Here is a 20,351-nt window from a genome sequence, read left to right on the forward strand (position 1 = left end):
GTGCTTAAAAAGGCCAAATCTAGGTACATAATTCAGTAAGTGATTTTATTCAGGCTCTGAAAGCGATCCTAATGTTGACAAAGCAGACCTGGTTTTGAACGTGTGTAGGCTATCCGTATGTCTGTCATTATGAGTTAATCAGTTAAACCCATGTTTCTTTTTAGAATTTTTTAGAATCTGATCTCAGGTCAGAATGGGTTCATCAGACCCAGTGTGTGTCCCAGTGGAAACCTGGTATGAATCTGATCTCAGGTCAGAATGGGTTAATAAAGTATTCTCTGTCTGTGTTGTTTTGCAGGCCCGGTCCAGCCTGGAGGTGAGCGCTCTGTTCTGTGGCAGTGCTCTCCTGTACGACGTGCACTCCGCTCACCAGGACAGGCTGCAGATGAGGTCGGTCCATCCGTCAGATGTATTTATTTATTTTATATTGATAAATGCTGCAAATGCATATACATATATTTATTTTAGGGCTGTCAAAGTTAACGCACTATTAACTAGTTAACTCACACGCACTATTTTTTTTAACGCGCGATTAACGCACTGTGAAGTTTGACAGAATGGTTGAGAGACGCATGGCAATTTTACACTGAAGAGTTGAATAATTGTTAAACAGCTGCATTACTTAAGTTAATTTAAGTCTACACAATTAGAAAACTTAGAAAACATGTTATTTTGATCAACATGGCCTGTTATCTCTCGTAATGGTACCATTGGCCAACATCAATACAGTTCTTTAGTTTGGGTCTGGAAGGCTAAATGTCATCAAATGGTGGTTCCGTGGCTCAAATGCAGAATAAATAATGGGCCTTGATATGAAAAATCTTGAAAACCACTGATTTAAGGTATATTTAGAACGGATAAAAAATATGCGATTAATTTGCGATTAATCACAGTTAACTATGGAGAATCGTGCGATTAATCAGATTAAATATTGTAATCGATTGACAGACCTAATTTGTACATGTCTGTCAAAAGGATGAAACAGAAAAACTGCCGGAGAGCTTATTGCTATTGTGGTCATATAGATACTAAACAAAGCTCTGTACTCTGTGTGCCTGGCTACTGCAAAAGGAACCTGTTACAACTCAACTAATAGAGGGTCACACAGGGCCGGATTAACACCTCTGAGGGCCCCTGGGCACTGAAGCTCGAAGGGCCCCCCCCCTTCACCCACGCGCAACATTTTTGCTGTTTTTTGGAGCCGTTTTGGGGCGGTTTTATGCCGTTATATTGGCCTATTTCCGGTCGTTGCCTTGCTTTTCTTTTATTCTCCATTGTTCTGTAAAGCACTTTGAGCTGCATTTCATGTCATGAAAGGTGCTATACAAATAAAGTTTTATTATTTATTATTATTATTAATAGAGGGTCACAATACTAGAGGTAACAACTACTATTGTATCGTTGCTTACAGTATTTGTTTCGATGCATGGAATTTAATTACTTTTCTATTCTATGTGTCAAAAGGAGTCACTGACACCCAATCAAGTCTGAGTGAGTGGCAGCTTGTTCATTGGCCACGCACAGGTGTGGGAGGCTATATAAGTGGTTAACTAGCTGCACTCGTTCCCTGATGCTGCATGCTCAGGTCAACACACCAGCGCTGTCTCCTGTCGCCCAACCACCTTTCTTCAACCCTCGAACCGTGTGTGTGTGTGTGTGTGGTTTCAAAACATTGAAAAGAGATTCCTCTGCCTCTGCCTTTAGGTTTATTTATTTAGCATGTAGTACAAAAAATAGACAATAACGTATCAAAGAACAAAAATACAATGCAAGGAATTAAGGGAAGAAGCCAGCTGGCTTATTTGGAATCCTTTCCTGTAGGAAGAGGTCATTGGTTTAAACAGATTAAAAGTTCATAAAGAACAGTACAAAAGTCAACAAGTTGGCAAAGGGGGGCAGCTGTGCAGTAAAGAAATAAAAACACAGACTGCACAAAAAACTGAAATAAACAATACAACAACAAACACACAAAATAAAATATAACGCATCAAGGTAAAACATGTAATCTACAGAGAGGAAGAAATAAGATATCTCTTTAGATGTTTTTTTTAATATTGGCAAGGATAATGAGGATTTAAGGCCCAATCCCAATTGCCTCCCTCAAGCCCTGAGCCCTGGACCCTCATTGACTTTAATGACGTCAGCTGTAAGTGCTTGAGGGTGAGAGGCTGCAAGGGCTCCAAATTGTTGTGAAATAAATGGGACAGCACTTTGAAGACGAGTCCGCCATTCATGACACTTTGCATCACTTTATAAAGACTGTCCTTATTCACAGCCAGTGCCTACCTACATGCTTTGCCTATTTATACATGTCTATTATGTCTATTTTAGTATTTAAGCTGATCGTTTTATTATTAGTTTAATAAATACACTTTCCTGTGTGATATGAGTTGTAATATTAATATATAATAATATTCATTATACATTTCATTTCCATATTATTTTACTTTGCTACTTTTGTCATTTCTCATCATGTTTCCCTTATTATTATTGTTGTTATTAAATATATAGCCTATATCCTTCCATTCCGTCTCCTTTTGAGAACAGTGAGAAAGCACTATTGTGTTTGTTGACATTCTAACCGCGATACATAACTAATTTGCATAATTAAATGATTGACGTTCGGAGGATCCCCCTCATTCCACTGGTAACGCTATGAACTGTGGGTAATTTCTTTGCTAAAGTCAGCATCGACGCTGACTTTGGCAAAGGGCACATAAAGGGGCGGGGCTGAGCCCTCACTGACTTACCGATTTCAAATGGGACATCCCTCAAGCCCTCGCAGACTTCACATGAACGCGCAGCTAAGTCAGTGAGGGCTCATTGAGTCAGCAAGGGAGTGGATTGGGATTGGGCCTAAGTGAAGCATCTAGTTCCATAGATGAGGGCCTCATCCTTCATATGGTCAGCCTGGCTGGTTGGCATTGCCTGCTCACCCTTATTGTCAATCACAGTCCTGAACCTATCCCAAAGAGACAATCTTTCACTATGACTTTAATGCATTATGCTACACTATCGATACCGGTCTACCGGTCTCACGGTGCGAGTTTGTCCGTGATACAAAAAGATTTATCAAACAACTAAACATAACAAGTGACGATATCTTGATCAACCGCTAGCATTAGTCGAAAGAAAAGGTACAGGGAGAGTGAAGTGCTAGGGGGGGGGGGGGGGTGACAGAAACAATAGTGTGCACACAAAAGCGTGCACTCAAAGACAAAAGCGTGCACAAAAAAACAAAGGCGTGCAAACAAAAACAAACAATTGTGAGGTGAACACACAGTAAGCAGCCTCCCTTTGTTTGCTTAGAGCCAGGATGGGATATTTCCTCTGAGAGTGTGTGTGTGTGTGTGTGTGTGTGTGTGTGTGTGTGTGTGTGTGTGTGTGTGTGTGTGTGTGTTGAGGGACTCGTCAGCTCACACTCCCAGTGGTTCAGTGAACGCTGCTGATTGAGACACCAACTCTTCACCCTCAGGTTTCCTTCTGCCTTCGAGGACCAACACATTAACCCGTTGAACCGTTACGAGCAGTAGTTCCCAAAACTGTTTAGCTCGAGACCCATTTCATGTCTCCCCAGGACACAAACTAGTGAAAATAGCCTATCTACAAGCTCACCTTGTAGATCTGCTCTTTTCACTACTTTTTAGTTTTTAAAATGTACTACTCATTTATTCGGTGCCGTGTCATTAGTCAGAAGGTTCATTGTTCCGAAATGACTATCCCTATCTCTAACCCTAACCTAAACCTAACCGCAAGCACGGGAGAAAAGCTAAACCTAACCGCAATGCACGGGAGCAGTGCATGTTCGGACTAACGGGACTTCGGATCTATGGGAAGTTTCCGTTTATTCATGAAAATATTCATGAAATTCTTCTTCTGATGAAATATAAATGATAATAATCGAAAAATGTATCCATCCATCCATCCATCCATCTGTCCATCTTCAACTGCTTATCGGAGTGGCGTCGCGGGAACAGTCACGAGTACATTTCATGACCATTGCTGAGCGTAGGAACAAAGATTGCTCGGTAGACAGAGCGCTGCCCGATCTTGCGTCAGATTGGGGATTTGTCGTGAGATCCAAAAAAAAGCTCCCCGACAGCAAATATCGTGCAGTGTGTAAGGGCTGCAGGGGCCATTACTAAAGTTGAAACACTTCAACATTGAACTGTATAGGAGGAATGACACTTGAACATGGAATCTTTGTACAGATGGAGACAACAATATATCATGAGATGGGTTAGTTGCTAAATTAGTTATGTAATAAATGAGTGTCTTCTAGGTGAAAGAGCATGCCACTGATTGAGAACATTATTTCCACCTGTGCTGATTAGCAGCCTGTTGTAGCCTCTGAGTGTGCTGTGCGTGTGTTCAGTTCTGCTTTGAGAGTCACCACGTTAAGACCTGTGTTTGAATGCGCTCCAAGTGTGGTTATTTAGAGTCCCAGAATATTACAAGTTATATCAAGCTCTTTTCCTCTTTGGCTGAACATCTCAGAAGCTATAATATGTTCTTCAGGTCTGGCAGTATAATTAACCACCACAACCAAAGCAACATAGTTGAAGCCCCAAGGCAATGTGAAATGCCTCAGCTGGTGTGTGCGCTATAAACTCTCCCCGTCATTCATCACGGCACAAACTGGGCCCTGAGGGGATGCTCTCATTTCCACTGAGCACAGCAGAAATATGCATCACAAATCAGCCTCAGCCTCACTGGGGTTTGGAGGTGGTTTACCTGCTAAGTTTGGGCTGTTGGACACTCTGTGAAGCCTTTCACCACTCATTTCCCTCCTCATCTGAGTGGATTCATGCAGTGCTGCCAGGTTTTGTGAGAGAAACAAGCAGCCAGGTCTTTTTTTCTTAATTTTTTTGGGTGAAAATAGCACATATAGGTTTAAATTGGATAAACTGCGGTAAGCGCAAATAAGCAACTACACGACGTACTATAGTAGGCATTTTTCATGATATTTGTCTCCACCAGGCCGAAGGCATGTGGGGAGAGTATGTTTTGCACTCCGTCCGTCCGCGTGTGTGTCCGTGTGTCCGTGTGTCCGTGAACAGCTAATCTCGGCCACCGTTAACCCGGTCGATGCCATATTTTGCACACACACTCCCTGGATGCCAACGATGAACCTCTGCCCCAAACTTTCCAGAACAGCCTGTTATAGCGCCACCAGGAGGCCGCTTTGTGCAAAACAAGCGGTCGATGCCATATTTTGCACACACACTCCCTGGATGCCAACCATGAACCTCTGCCCCAAACTTTCCAGAACGGCCTGTTATAGCGCCACCAGGAGGCCGCTTTGTGCAAAACAAGTTTTTGCACAGTACACCTACAGATTTTGTCCAAACATCACGCAAATTGGTACACAGTCTCTCTAGAGCCATTCAACGAAACGGGTCTTTCAGATTTATCAGACTCCATCCTGATTGGTTAAGATTGGCTTCCAAAGTTCACAGGAGTGCTCAGTTTCAAACAAAATGCTGCAAATCATGAACACATCGCGTGATTTCCGTGAAATTGTGCACCCACATTCCCACTAGGCCGAGGACAAAATGCCACATGAACAATTTCAACTCAGCCTCAAGGTGGCGCTATAACTGGCCGAAAAGTGTTTTTACCTCTAACTGCACGGATATGTGGATAACCTGGTGGAGACCTGTGCCCGGAAGGGCACTTTTTCTAGTCATGATTTCTTTTCATCTTAGAAAATCATGAAAAATGACATATTAAGTCCACACCACCAATGCAACTATACTTGCAACCATTATCCACAAGTTGCAAGGCGTTGCATTGGTGTAGAGTGGACTGAGCTTAACACTGTTTTGTTGCAAGGAGTTGCGACTATAATTGCATTGGTCGATCGATCTGGCCTTAAAAAACTATTTCCCCCCAACAACCAGAACCTGCATTAGTTTACAAGCGACTTTACAGGGGGAGAAAAAACAAGTCCTACTAAGTCACTTGCAATAAGAAGACTTGGCAACAGTGGATGTATCTGTCTTTATCCAGGTGTTGACACAGTGGCTGTGGGGATCTGGTGTATCTGTCTTTATCCAGGTGTTGACACAGTGGCTGTGGGGATCTGGTGTATCTGTCTTTATCCAGGTGTTGACACAGTGGCTGTGGGGATCTGGTGTATCTGTCTTTATCCAGGTGTTGACACAGTGGCTGTGGGGATCTGGTGTATCTGTCTTTATCCAGGTGTTGACACAGTGGCTGTGGGGATCTGGTGTATCTGTCTTTATCCAGGTGTTGACACAGTGGCTGTGGGGATCTGGTGTATCTGTCTTTATCCAGGTGTTGACACAGTGGCTGGGGGGATCTGGTGTCAGGGCTGTTGTTACAGGGAGATGGAGATGCCCCACATGACAAATGCCTCCTCCAGTAGTTACATCCTGGAGCTGTCAGGACGCGCGCCCAGCTTCCTGCGTTGGGGCTGCTCACTGATGATATGATATGGGGGAGGGGCTGCTCACTGATATGATATGGGGGAGGGGCTGCTCACTGATGATATGATATGGGGGAGGTGTAAAAAGACACAGCATCCAAGGATGTATGGGGTAGCACTTACCAACAAAAACAAACAAAAAACAGGACAGGATATACCTCTATCTCAGCAGTTTATTTTGTCCAGACAAGAAATGTGTTTTAACTTCAAGAAGGTTAATTGTTATACTACTCATACAGATAGAAGCGGTGAAATGCAAGTATTTCAAGGTCTGCAATACTGTACACCACTGCTTCAATACTGTACACCACTGCTTCAATACTGTACACCACTGCTTCAATACTGTACACCACTGTTTCAATACTGTACACCACTGCTTCAATACTGTACACCACTGCTTCAATACTGTACACCACTGTTTCAATACTGTACACCACTGCTTCAATACTGTACACCACTGCTTCAATACTGTACACCACTGCTTCAATACTGTACACCACTGCTTCAATACTGTACACCACTGCTTCAATACTGTACACCACTGTTTCAATACTGTACACCACTGCTTCAATACTGTACACCACTGCTTCAATACTGTACACCACTGCTTCAATACTGTACACCACTGCTTCAATACTGTACACCACTGCTTCAATACTGTACACCACTGCTTCAATACTGTACACCACTGCTTCAATACTGTACACCACTGTTTCAATACTGTACACCACTGCTTCAATACTGTACACCACTGTTTCAATACTGTACACCACTGCTTCAATACTGTACACCACTGCTTCAATACTGTACACCACTGTTTAAATACTGTACACCACTGCTTCAATACTGTACACCACTGCTTCAATACTGTACACCACTGCTTCAATACTGTACACCACTGCTTCAATACTGTACACCACTGCTTCAATACTGTACACCACTGCTTCAATACTGTACACCACTGTTTCAATACTGTACACCACTGTTTTCCACACAGTGGGTCAATATTGTACACCACTGTTTTCCAAAAAAACTTTTAAGAAGTAGTGAAAATAGCAAATCTACAAACTCACAACAGGTCACATTGTGACATGCTGTGAGCCTGTAGATCGACTATTCTCACTAGTTTGTATCCTGGGGGTCTCTTTTGGGTCTGGAGTTTGGGAACCCCTGCTGTACACAACATCAACAGAACGATAACAATAATGTTGTAAGTTCAGATGATAAGAAAAGGCCCCACAAACTACTGTAGTAGCAATAGCAACATCACTATAACTTTGGATTATTACAACCCATTTGAACACGGTTGATTGAGTGTTGTTGTTCTCTGTTTTGCTTTTATGGAGGAGGTTAATAATTCATCTTTACTCAGTGATGCCTTAATTGTCATATATATCTCTGAAGATCCTAGCTAGGACAGCACAGGAGTCATGCATTCCTTGGTGTGTGTGTCTTTCCAGTGTGTCTGACGTGGTGAAGCTGGTGACCAAGGCAGAGATTCCTCATCACAAGCACATGCTGGAACTGGTCCCCTCTTTTGCTGAGGACGAGGACTGTGAGACTGTCCCCTGCATCAGGTACCTGCTCTGAGGAGGACGTCAAGTGAATCCAGAATCAACACGAATAAAGAACGGTTTATTATTTGTCACTAACACAAGTACAAGCAGTTACTATACAGTGAGAAACATCATCATCAAGGATGTTGTTTCATCGGTTCCAGAAGAGTGCAGTTAATGTGCATATCGTTGCTGTCGGACAGAAACCTCTTATTATTTCAACTTTTAACGTTTCTTTACCCAGAAAATGAATGCCTTACTTTGTCATACTAGTGTCACACAAAAGTAGCACAAATAGACGATCAACAAGTTCAAAACATGTTGCGAACTTACGATGCATCGTGTTTTGAGCTTGTAGATCTGATATTTGTATTGCTATGTTTGAATTTGTATCCAGACACGTAGCAGCAGGACAGCATGATGATATATACATATCTAACTGTGCAGGTATAATGTGCATAGCTAGCGTATCTATAGGCAAATGTGCAAGATGACAAACTTAACCCAAACCCAAAAGCAAGGGCTAGTGTTGCTGCTTGAAGTACTTACGCTTGCACAAATAAAAGTCAATCACTTCTTTACACCTGTAAACCTGTGTTGTGACAATAAAGTTGATTCTGACAACAAACCTGATGCAAAATCACCTGTTGCTGTGTGTTTGTGTGTGTGTGTGTGTGTGTGTGTGTGTGTGTGTGTGTGTGTGTGTGTGTGTGTGTGTGTGTGTGTGTGTGTGTGTGTGTGTGTGTGTGCTCCGCCCTGCGTGGATCATTGTTGTTGAGCTTTGTTATTCATAAGCATGGTCCTCTGTAGTCTCTGAGACCACAGGCGTCTTGTTTAGATCGTCTGCAGCATCAGCATGTGAAAGGATGCTCTGGGTTACAATACAAGGAATCTCTCTCTCCATAGCCCGGTGTTGTATATAACAATAACAACCTTTTAAAAGGTTTGATATTCAGTAGATTAGATTTTGCCCAAACTTTTTAGCTTGAGACCCAAAAGAGAAATGTCTCACGAGACCCAAAGTAGTGGAAATCAGTGTGAGCTTGTAGATCATCTGTTTTCACTACTTCTTCTTTTATTATTATTTTATGTATGGAATTTGTTAGATTTTTTGTATATTATTTATGAATTTATTTTGGAAAATGTGTCATTTTTATTTGTCCCGTCTCTGTGCCCAGCTGTCCCTCCTAATGGATGTAATTATATGCAAGAATAACCACTATTATAAAAATGCATTGACCGGGGTCTGTAATATTGGTCCCCTCCCTTTCTCCCTCTAACAGACCATCTCTTTGCTGTAAATAGACGATCTACACGCTAACACACACTACACGCTAACACACACTAACACGCTACACACATCTACACGCTAACACACACTAACACGCTAACACACACTACACGCTACACACACTAACACGCTAACACACACTAATCGCTAAACCATTCCGTCCTTTGTTCGTCAGGGCAATTGGAAAAAGTAACTTCCTGTTATACTTCCTTTTATAACTTCATGGTTATAACCGTGTGTTTCTCCTCATGGAAATGCCATCATAGCCTCATTCTGTTCATATCAGCTTTGCCAGTTGGCAGATGCTAAAATTATGTTCACAATACGCTCCTTTGGACTTGTGTGTGTTGGGTCTGTTTTTGTTAAGCCAGGCTAGGATTCCATAGAGACGTGTGCCAAGGCATATGGATTTGATGAGGGAATGCTGGATTGGTTTCATGTCTAATTAAGGTCAGACTGACCATGGGAATGAGGGCCGTTTGCAGGGAGAACTGTGAACTGGCACAGTAGGTTTTGGGTGATTTGTGGGGGGGGGGGTTTGCATGATGTTGCTGTGTCGGGTGGAAACCTTGTATGGGGTCATGGATTCTTCAGAAAGGGAAAATGGCAGATGTACGAGCTCACAATGCATAGCATTGCATACTTTAGCTTGGCATTAAATGACGACAAATATAATTATCCACATTTGAAAATTCTATACAAGGTTTCTGCCCGGAAGCGACAATCAACAAAATACCAGCCTCCCAGGGTTTCAAATACAAGCCCAAAGTAGATATACATCCCAGCCTGCCGCATTAAATACAATAGATATACTGTACATCCCATCCTGCCGCATTCATATTCATTATATCAAACATTATTTTAATGTCTCAAGCTTTGGGCCACTGAATATGCTGTCAGTGATGTGTATATCTGAATTGGGGGGCAATACAATGCTATATGTTGGAGATGTGTATGCAACTTGAATAAAAAGCAGAAGCTTTACACTTGTGTGGCACATTGACATGCAAAAGTCTAGAGAGCTTGTAGATCGGCCATAGCAGGCTGTTCGGTGCATGACATAAAAATGCACTTAATTAAACTGTAGTTTTGTTTGCACTGGGATAAAGGATGTGTGTGACCTTTCCCTCTGACAAGGAATACAATGACGTAGACCTCTTTACAGCTGACTCAGACACAGCAGGCTTTCATTAGATGTTCTAGTTAGTTACATGCTTCAGAATGACTCGTTTCAAAGGTAATGATATTAGATTGGGATGAGAGAGCATGTGACATCACGTGACATCATCAGGGATGGAGCACGTGACATCACGTGACATCATCAGGGATGGAGCACGTGACATCACGTGACATCATCAGGGAGCCGGATGCAGATCCCTGATGTCATCAATATTAAGCCGAACAGTCTGCTGTCACCCAGGCAGATATGTTGATCTGACCCCCCTTTCCAAAGCGCCAGCGCTCGCCCAGCAGTCTGCTGTCACCCAGGCAGATATGTTGATCTGACCCCCCCCATTCCAAAGCGCCAGCGCTCGCCCAGCAGTCTGCTGTCACCCAGGCGGATATGTTGATCTGACCCCCCTTTCCTAAGCGCCAGCGCTCGCCCAGCAGTCTGCTGTCACCCAGGCGGAAGCGTGCACTTCTTGCCCTCAGGCGTCTTACTGGTACAGTAACTGTGATTCTGGGTGTAGATCTGCAGACTTTAAAAACACTGCATCCTTATTACCTGATTAACTACTTATATGAACACTTATCAAAGTGTCTGCTTTCACTACTGAAGGAGATGAGCACACGTTAGTTCAAACTAATTAAATGTAGCAAAGATGTAACATTTATTTTTACTTAACATTTTTCTACCCTCTAAAAGCTTCCCATATCCCATATATAATCTGCAGATTTCATTGGGAAACCTTAAAATTGAAACCAAAAAGACAACATAGCACTTATTTTGATATTGGCTCAATATCGATATTGCATTTTTAAGTAAATATTGATTGATTGTGATGATATGATGAACAATATATTGTGCATCGCTATACTGTAGATTATGTAATTTGATGAGATGTTGACCATCATTGTCAGCAGGTGACGAGCAAGTTCCTTTTAAATGATTACACTTCCCCAGCTTTCAGACATACCACATTGTCACTGTCATTAAATAGAAAAAAGGGTTTATTTCAACAGCATAGACATTCATTGTAGAAACCAGGAAAATAGAACAGTTTTGTACAAATGTGTTGGAAAGTGGTGCTCCGTATCCATGATGTAACATTACTCAGATATATCCAATGATGTCATTACATATGATGGGTTGTCGACTGCCAGTCTTCATGAGAGCAGTGAACTTGTGAAAGTCTGTATCCAGCTGGTGCAGGCCTGTGTGGGACTGGTGGAAGAACGGTTTCCATGCCTGGCACGGCTTCCATGCCTGCATGTCCGGTCCCACGGGACAGGACATGCGTTTGGGGGTCTCCGCAGCCCAGCTGACCCTTGTGGAATCCACCGGCCTCTTACTCACTTCCCCGCTTTTCGACATCCCTGCCAGTCTCTTGCGCATGTTGACTAGGAGGTCTTTGGCCAGACGTCGGCCCGCATTGGGCCTGAGCTGTGCCGGCTCCGGACACTCCGGAAGGTCCATCCAGTTCTTTATCAGGTCCGCAAAGCTGTTGTCCCCGAGAACCAGGGGCTGTCTGTTCCTGCTGCGGCTCAGCAGCGACGCGGTCCAGTCCTCCGGGTTGCTCGCCTCGAACGAGGTCCAGCGCTCCAGGCAGGCGTCCGAGGTGGACTTGGGGCGGACGCGGCCGGAGGGCCCCCGGTTGGTGCGGAGGCACGCCGAGTTGGAGACCCGGACGTTGCGCGTCCTCCGGAGCACCACGCCCTCGTCCTGCCAGGAGGCCTCAGAGTAGCCAGAGTCAAAGTCCAGGCTCTTCTCACTGCTGGGGGAGCCCTGCACCAAGCGTCCATGCCCCTCCTCCTCCTCCTCCTCCTCCAACGGGCTAGCCAGGCAGCACGCCGAGTCGTAGGCGCTCGCCTCGCTGGCCGCAGAGACGCGGACGCGTGCCATCCGCTCTCGGTGCGCCTTCTGTTGACAGTGGCGCGTCACGGCAAAGGTGCGAGGGCACGGCTCGCTCAGCGGCCTGGCGGGCGTGCTGATGTGTTTGAGGTCCTGCAGTGATCGCATCATGCACTGCATCTGGTCTCGAACGCAGTCGGTAGAATCTCCCAGACACAGCTTTTAACACACAGAGAGAGACAAAGGGTTAGAGACAATAGCAAGGTTTTTTTTTTTTTTTTAAGATATTTTTTTGCGGCTTACGCCTTTATTGATTTTTTAAGGGATAGAAAGTAGGCTGACAGGAAACGGGAGAGAGATGGGGGGATGACATGCGGTAAAGGCCGTGTCGGGTCCGGGAGTCGAACCCGCGGCACACCGCGACTGGATCACCAGTCCGGTGCCCAGACCGTTACGCTACGGCCTGGGCCAATAGCAAGGGTTTTGAGAAATATAATGAAGCATTGAATTCTGATCTATCGAAAATATCTCCCACTATGAAGAGTATTGTTGAATTGAGCCTCGTGTAGCCAGATTCCCTGAGATCTCCGCCTACTGAATACATTCATCGAATGGTCTTGGAAAAAAACAGCAGTAACAAACCTACGCTTTGAAAACTAATCCTAAAACCACCCCATTTCAGTAGGCAGGGGTCTCTGATCTTCTGGCTATACTTTGCGGAATCCTGAAAATCAAGGCAGTCCTTTTCTATAGTCATGCCACGAACCCCCTTGAGGTGTGAACTGTTCCCCAGTGCCTCTGTGTCGTGCACCAGAGAAATCACATTTTTACCAGCTGAGGTATTTAATATGCTAACTCTGCTGTAGTCATAAAACAAGGTGAACATTCCTGACGAAACCTCAGAGCAGCTTTATGGCAAACGTAGGTTAGCCCAGCATGCTCCCATTTATCTTAACAGAGTTCTGACTCTGTTACAGGATGCACATGGATGGAACCCATGCAAGGGAAGCTGTCGCTGCATCTTGACCACGGAGGGGAAGTTTAAACAAACTACAGCTGATGAATCTCCTCCAAAGGAGCTACATCCTCTCTGCTCTAAATCACAGGATGCGGTGGGAATTGGTTGATTATTACCACGGCGGAAGTGACCGCATCATCTTGGAATTATTACGTAATGGGAGGTCACACACACACACACACACACACACAAACCCCTGCTTATGAATCAATGGTCATAATAAAGTAACCATGATTTCTTCCTTTTACCTGAATATCACGGGCCACCTATGGTTCCATGTTTTTCTTTCTTTCTGTCTTTGAACCCTAGCAGCCCTATTCTGGTTTGGTGTGGATGGTGGGGGGGGTGCGCACCAAGTACAGAATCAACTCAGGTCAACTTCACTATAGAGGTTATAAGTGGTTAATTATGGAAAATAACGGACATAAAAGCTGCCACCTCCATAGTGCTAACAGCTTCCTCATCCTTATAACAGCTTCCACCATCAAACTGAGTTTCTAGTAGAGCAGGGCTTTGTCTTATATTTACAGTCACTTCAAACACAAACACTTCTTCATTGTATTACACTTACAGCCAACTTGTTAGTTCCACATAGCCCACACGTCTCCCGTCATTTTAAAGTCTCAACGCAAACGGCACAGGCCATTGACAGAGTCATGCTGTTACCACAGCTGTGGGGGGGGGGAGCTCAGTCACTCATTCCTCATTCTGGGTCCTGGGGGAGCTTTGAGGGACACACTCGAGTGGCTCTAACTAAAGTCTAAAGTAATCAGAGATTCTAATCGAATTGCGTTCCTTGGACACACACAAGCAAATTGATTGACGCAGCTGTACACATACACCGCGGACAGGAGGACACTCAAATGAAATGACTGGCTTGGGTTAATGGAATCTCGGACTGTTTTCGGACAAAACACCCCCGCCGCAAGGATGTTTCAGATTGCCAAAATAAGCTTTCAGCATTAACCACAGCCCCACCAGAACGAGGTATGATCGTAATATGAGAAGTAGGCTGAATTGGATAATTGTATGCAGACAGCATATAGCATAACGATGCTGGCCCTTATAAAACATATATAGGCCTACATGGAAACGATTTGTAAAATAACGGGACTTTAAAAACATTTCCACTGAGTCAATGAATAGGTTAAACATTGCAGTGCAGTAAAAAAAATAAACTTACCATTGTTTTTTATTAATTTTCTTGCGTCGGGATAAGCGAAGTCCGAGTTTTTAATGATGCCTGCAAATAAAATACAATGTAATTAATAATAGTCCATATACACTATTTTCAGAATAATTCTCTGCTATGTTATTATCACCAGATAAGTCATGGTTATCAAACTTTACATTTAAAGGACCTCCCTTCTTAACTCTGACAGTATAGGCTATACAAATGGAAATGGAACCGAATGGACCCTCACTATATGAGCCCCACTTACTAGAGATAGGTTACTTACATTAGCAGTGGTTGCAGACAGTGTCCCCCCAGGCACAGTGTCCCCCCAGGCAAAGAGATAATAAATCCCACAACAATGTGTTGTGATCCGCGGGTCCGATAAAGTCCTGTCTGTCTCTACAGCTCTGCACTCTGTGTCTGTCTGCAGCACTCTGTCTACAGACTCTGCATGCTGACTCTACTGACAGCGCACTTTGTTCATGCTGAGGGACGCTTGCAGCCAATCAGCGAATTTCGCGTCACAAAGTCAACCAATAGAAAGCCACCTTGAAACAGGATCCCTTGTTTTAAAGGACCACTTCAACACTTTTCAACCTGTCTTCATATAATAGGTCCTCACTGATAATCATGATAAAATGGCACGATTTTTTTCTACTCAGTCTGTGTCTCATAGGAGGGCTGTGGGCAGTTTAGAAACCGTCTTCCAGTGACATCATCGATGGGGAATACAAGCTAATAGAAACTGCAGGCTTTCTAGTCCTGAGAAGTTGCAATGCGAAAATGGAAGCCATCGTTCTCACGATAATGAAAATCTAAACATTTTTGTAAAAGAATATTGTTAAAAAAATAATCTGCCTAATGATGATGTCACTGGAAGACGGTTTCTGAACTGGCCATAGCCCTCCTATGAGACACAGACTGAGTAGAAAACATTTTAGGACATTTTATCATGATTATTAGTGAGGACCTATTATATGAAGATACATTGAAAAGTGGTGAAGTGGTCCTTTAATTATGATACAGTTGTTACGGGACAATGACGAACATTGTCGCCGTTTTCCTGATGAGGAAAAATATCTTTCAAAAATCAAAAAAAGACTATTCAGACATATTTTCTGTTTGCTATTATCTCTCAAGCATGTATTAAACTAACTCCCTTTTTTAATATATTTTATTTGCGTTATTTTCTATTAAATTAATATGCTTCTGTGCATAATTCCGATGCATTGAGTATGGATGACCCCAAAAAGGTCACAATATTCATGCTTTTGGGGGGTTTAGCAGACCTTGTACTTTCCTGTGCTTTTTTGGCAAACTGTTAATAAAGTATTCAATCAATCATAAGTGCAAAGTGTGCTATTATTGTTTATTTGGGGTTTTTGTGCTATTATCCGACATATTCGAGAGAAAAAAACATTTCAAAGTAAATATCTTCATCGCTTAGACTTACTACAAAAATAATATATATTAAAGCAGTTGCCCATGACTTTGAAGACAAAAACGTTACCTTAATTTTACTGAGCTAATGGTATGAGTTACTGTTATAGAAGTATAGATTAGATAGATACCTAATCTATACTACCATTGTTGTTTTCATGTTGACAAAGCTTGAAAACGCAGTCTCTGATTGCTGATAGAAATGCAGCACTTGGCCATTACGTCCACTTCTACCATTACAGCGGGTTGTGTCGCCACCTGGTGGCTGTTTCCCCCCTTCATGGATTGGACTGTAATAAATCTAGATACATGTCCTCAGTCTATATTCTCCAAACCAGAGATTCTCAACTTTAGAAAATGTAATTCAAGGACATTCAGTTTAAAAATGCATTTTTATAGACTGATTGATTAAGTGCAGAATGTAGATACATACTTATATTATTAACAATACAACTATGATAGAACTAATCTTGTATATCAAGTTGTATTTGTAGTCTATATTCATTGTATGGTGAAGATAGCGGTTGGCCCCCTGGAAACCCTTCAGGGACCCCTGGAAACCCTTCAGGGACCCCTGGAAACCCTTCAGGGACCCCTGGAAACCCTTCAGGGACCCCTGGGGTTCCCAGGGACGGCCAGCAAGATTTGCGATCTGTTTGTGACAAGAGAGGGTTATCCAAACGTCTTTCACTATCTGTTCCGGGCCTACGCCTTTGTTTTTTCTCGGCTTGATTACTGCAATGCACTTTTTTCAGGACTGCCTAAGAAAACAACTGACAGATTACAACTTGTCCAAAATGCAGCAGCCAGAGTTTTAACTAGAACTAAGATGAGAGAACATATTACTCCAGTTTTGGCATCACTGCACTGGCTTCCGGTTGTTTTTAGGATTGATTTTAAAATTATTTTACTTGTCTATAAAGCTCTCAATGGTCTCGCACCTTCCTATACCTACATGACTGCCTGCCTAAATATGTCCCAAACCGCCCCCTAAGGTCTTCCACTGCTGGCCTGCTCGCTTTGCCTAAAAAAATGGCAACTAAAAAATACGGGGAAGCAGCTTTTTGCTTCTACGGGCCGTCGGCATGGAACCAGCTCCCACTGTACCTTCGTCAGGCAGCCTCTGTAGACATTTTTAAAGCTCAGCTCAAGACCCACTTCTACAACATTGCTTTTAATTGATCTTTTATTTTTTGTTATTCATGTCCTCACTGTATTGCATTACTGCTTGTTTTTTAATGTCGTTGCCTTGCTTTTCTTTTATTCTCCATTGTTCTGTAAAGCACTTTGAGCTGCATTTCATGTCATCAAAGGTGCTATACAAATAAAGTTTTATTATTATTATTATTATTATTATTATTACTGTACATATATGTTTACTATTCAAGTCATTGTGGGCCAGAGTAGCGAGTCCACTATTGTTATCTGAATTATTCCCGGGGCAAAAACTGCTGCTATTGTTCCTAAATTACTGTAAAACCCTGTAAGATATTGTGTCAAAATATTTACATCAAATAGTGTTAGGCTATATAGCAAGCTACGCTCACCAAAATCCTATAATTATTTTTTAACAGACAGTTTTTTTCCAAGTTGCAATGTGACAGTTTTGATTGTAAAAATTGTATAATTGTATACTATACTATAGTAATAATAGTGTGTGTGTATTATTATTATTATTATTATTATAGCTCTGTTTACACAATGCTATATAGGCTATACCCCATAATTGTATTACATTTTAGTCACTTGCTTTGGCAATGTAAACGTAAGCTTATACTCGTGCCTCCTTTGAATTGAACCATTTCTCCAAACTGTGTATGTTTTTAATTCCTTATGTAGCCTATTGTTGTGCCAATGCCGTTTTTAAGGGGGTGTTTTGCAATGCAAATGTTCCACCAGACTGGTGTCATGTCATCTGCATATGGTGGACCATTGAAGAACTTGAATGCATGCTAAAGTTGGCCTCATTTGAAGAATCTCCACAATCCTGTTTAACACCTTAAATAAATAAAAAAGACATCACACATTATGATACGGTTGATGATGCTGCTGCGTTTGGTCGTGTAAATAATGTAAACTATTTTCACATTTTAATTTGATTTTTTATTTATTTTATTTTATTTTTTTTGTTTATCTTATCTATCTTAATTGTCTATCCATGAATACGTACTCTGCTGTTGTTGCTTGTGTTTGTATTGTAGGTTTTCTGTTTTATGTGTTTGTAAAAAATCTAAAATAAAGTAGGCTACTGATCATAAAAAATAAAAAAGACAGATCATCTGTATAGATTGCTAGAGTTATGTGATAGGTTTCTCATGTCCATTGAGGGATTAGAGCACATTTGCTTTGCCAATAAGTGACCCATTTTCCTAGTCTCTTCCACTATAACCTATTTCATTGACTAGGGTTCCACACAGTGCTTTTTTGCCTTCACACCGGATTCCCAATGTGGGATGGCGCCCACTGGTGGGCCACAAGGGTATTGCAAGTGGGCCCCTAAATTCATCATTGGAAAACTAGTGCCACACTAGTGTTATCACACGTGATACCGATCAGCAGGAGCTTAACCCATTCTGACCTGAGATCAGATTCATACAAGGTTTCCACTGGACACACCAGCTATTCAAAAATAGCAGACCTACAAGCTCATATCGCGCCACTCGGTGGCGCGATATGAGCTTGTAGATCTGCTATTTTTCCAATAGCTAAAGCATAACATGATGCTGAGACCAAAATGGGTGCCCGTTCAGAATGGGTTAAGTATACTAGGTTGGTTCCATTGATCCAAGCTGGAACACAATCACGTTTATCCAAATTACATTTCAGAACACACTGATTGGCACCCAAACTACAAGCTGTAGTTGTGAGCTTGTAGATTGGCTATTTTTGCGGAATGTTTACCCCAAAACGGGGACACTATAGTTTCACAAGGTTAACAGGAGCCCTCGTACAAGGCTTCTTAAACTATGCATGCACCTCTTGGTACCACAGCGCCTCAAAGGCCCTTAAAACAAGGCTCCAGACTTCCCAAAACAAACTGGTCAGGCTACTACTTCGCCTCACTCCCCGAACCGAATGGCTTAGGGTTGACAACAGAGTACAGCATCTTGCAATGGGTCTGGTCCACAGGATTCGATACACCACCAAGATACCCATGTACCTGTCTAAATACTTCACTAAGATACCCATGTACCTGTCTAAATACTTCACTAAGATACCCATGTACCTGTCTAAATACTTCCTTAATGTCAACGAAGTCCACACCCACAACACCAGAGGGAGTGCAACAAACCATGTGCAACCCAGATTCGGCACAAACGAGGGACTAAATTATTTTCGCTCCTATGCCACCAAAATGTGGAACGCCCTACCAACAGTCATTAAGACATGCAAATCCCTTGACTCCTTCAAAACCGCTCTCAAAGGGCACCTACAGCTACGGCTGCAATTCGAAACGGGCCCCCATAAAATCTGAATCCCCCCCACCTCTTTTCCCCCTCACTGTATATATGTTTTCTTTTCCCCTTTTCCCTCCTTTATGATGATTTCCTGTTCTTTGGCTATAGAAGTGTATATTTGTACGTCTCAAAATGCTACGATGAATTGAATAAGGTGGACCCTCTTGTAAACAAGTGTATAGTGCTTTATTGGGTCGTTACAGTTATTGTATTGAGTTGTGCTTGAAATGTACTGTAATTCTGCAAACTGTTAATAAATACTAAATACAATCAATCAATCAATCAATCAATGTATTTCTGGAGACATAAATGTTTAAAGTGAACATGTAAAGGAAGGTTGCAGACTTCAAGACAGATGAATACGACAGTGTACACATTAATTAAGTTGGATCTCAGAGGATTTGGTTAGAGTGCAGCAGTACATCACATTCTGACATAATGACAAAGCAAGAATGAAAGTTATCAAACCATTATTTACATACACCGGCTGAATGACTTATGCATGTTATAAACATAACCACAAATAAGGCTTAATACTGAAACCCCAGGAGTATAGTAGGCCTAAATAATGGCCTTTGGCTTTGTGTATAGTTGTCGAGTAGAAAATAGCCCTAATAATAAGGAAATGAAAAGGGATATCAAGGCACAAATATACAGCAAAAGACCAGAATGAAAACAAATCTTGGTTTGGAAATAAGAAACAAATCAGACATTTAGAAAATGAAATGTACATTTAGTTTGTTTGTGTGTTTTCACTGTTTTGCAGTGGTGGAAAAAGTACTCAATTGTTTTACTTAAGTAAAAGTACCAATACTGCAATTTAGAACTACTCCTTTACAAGTAAAAGTATCGGCATCAAAATGTACTTAAAGTACTAAAAGTAAAAGTACTCATATTGCAAGTTCAAAGTGTGTACAAAGTCTGCGACGCATTGTGAGCTTGTCGAT

General features: G+C 42.3%; 2 protein-coding genes across 3 annotated transcripts in view; one reads left to right on the forward strand and one right to left on the reverse strand.

The window, feature by feature from the left end:
* uba7 (ubiquitin-like modifier activating enzyme 7) overlaps window positions 1–8,411 on the forward strand; it is a 214,018-nt gene extending 205,607 nt beyond the window's left edge. For both annotated transcript variants that reach the window (XM_083771745.1, XM_083771746.1), the window contains 2 exons: window positions 299–390; window positions 7,912–8,411. In XM_083771745.1, the coding sequence (XP_083627871.1) occupies window positions 299–390; window positions 7,912–8,041 (222 nt within the window). In that variant the 3' untranslated portion in view covers window positions 8,042–8,411. The remainder of the gene's footprint in view (window positions 1–298; window positions 391–7,911) is intronic.
* Window positions 8,412–11,339: 2,928 nt separating this feature from the next.
* Window positions 11,340–14,929, reverse strand: LOC310862824 (PAK4-inhibitor inka2-like). The gene is made up of 3 exons (XM_083770926.1): window positions 14,790–14,929; window positions 14,513–14,572; window positions 11,340–12,530 (listed from the first exon to the last, which is right to left on the reverse strand). Exons 2-3 carry the CDS (start codon window positions 14,513–14,515, stop codon window positions 11,574–11,576), a joined length of 960 nt encoding a protein of 319 aa, XP_083627052.1. The 5' UTR covers window positions 14,516–14,572; window positions 14,790–14,929; the 3' UTR covers window positions 11,340–11,573.
* Between the last annotated feature and the right edge of the window lie 5,422 nt (window positions 14,930–20,351).

The sequence above is a fragment of the Protomyctophum parallelum genome (assembly GCF_964188405.1).
Source record: "Protomyctophum parallelum genome assembly, chromosome: 8".
NCBI lineage: Eukaryota > Metazoa > Chordata > Actinopteri > Myctophiformes > Myctophidae > Protomyctophum > Protomyctophum parallelum.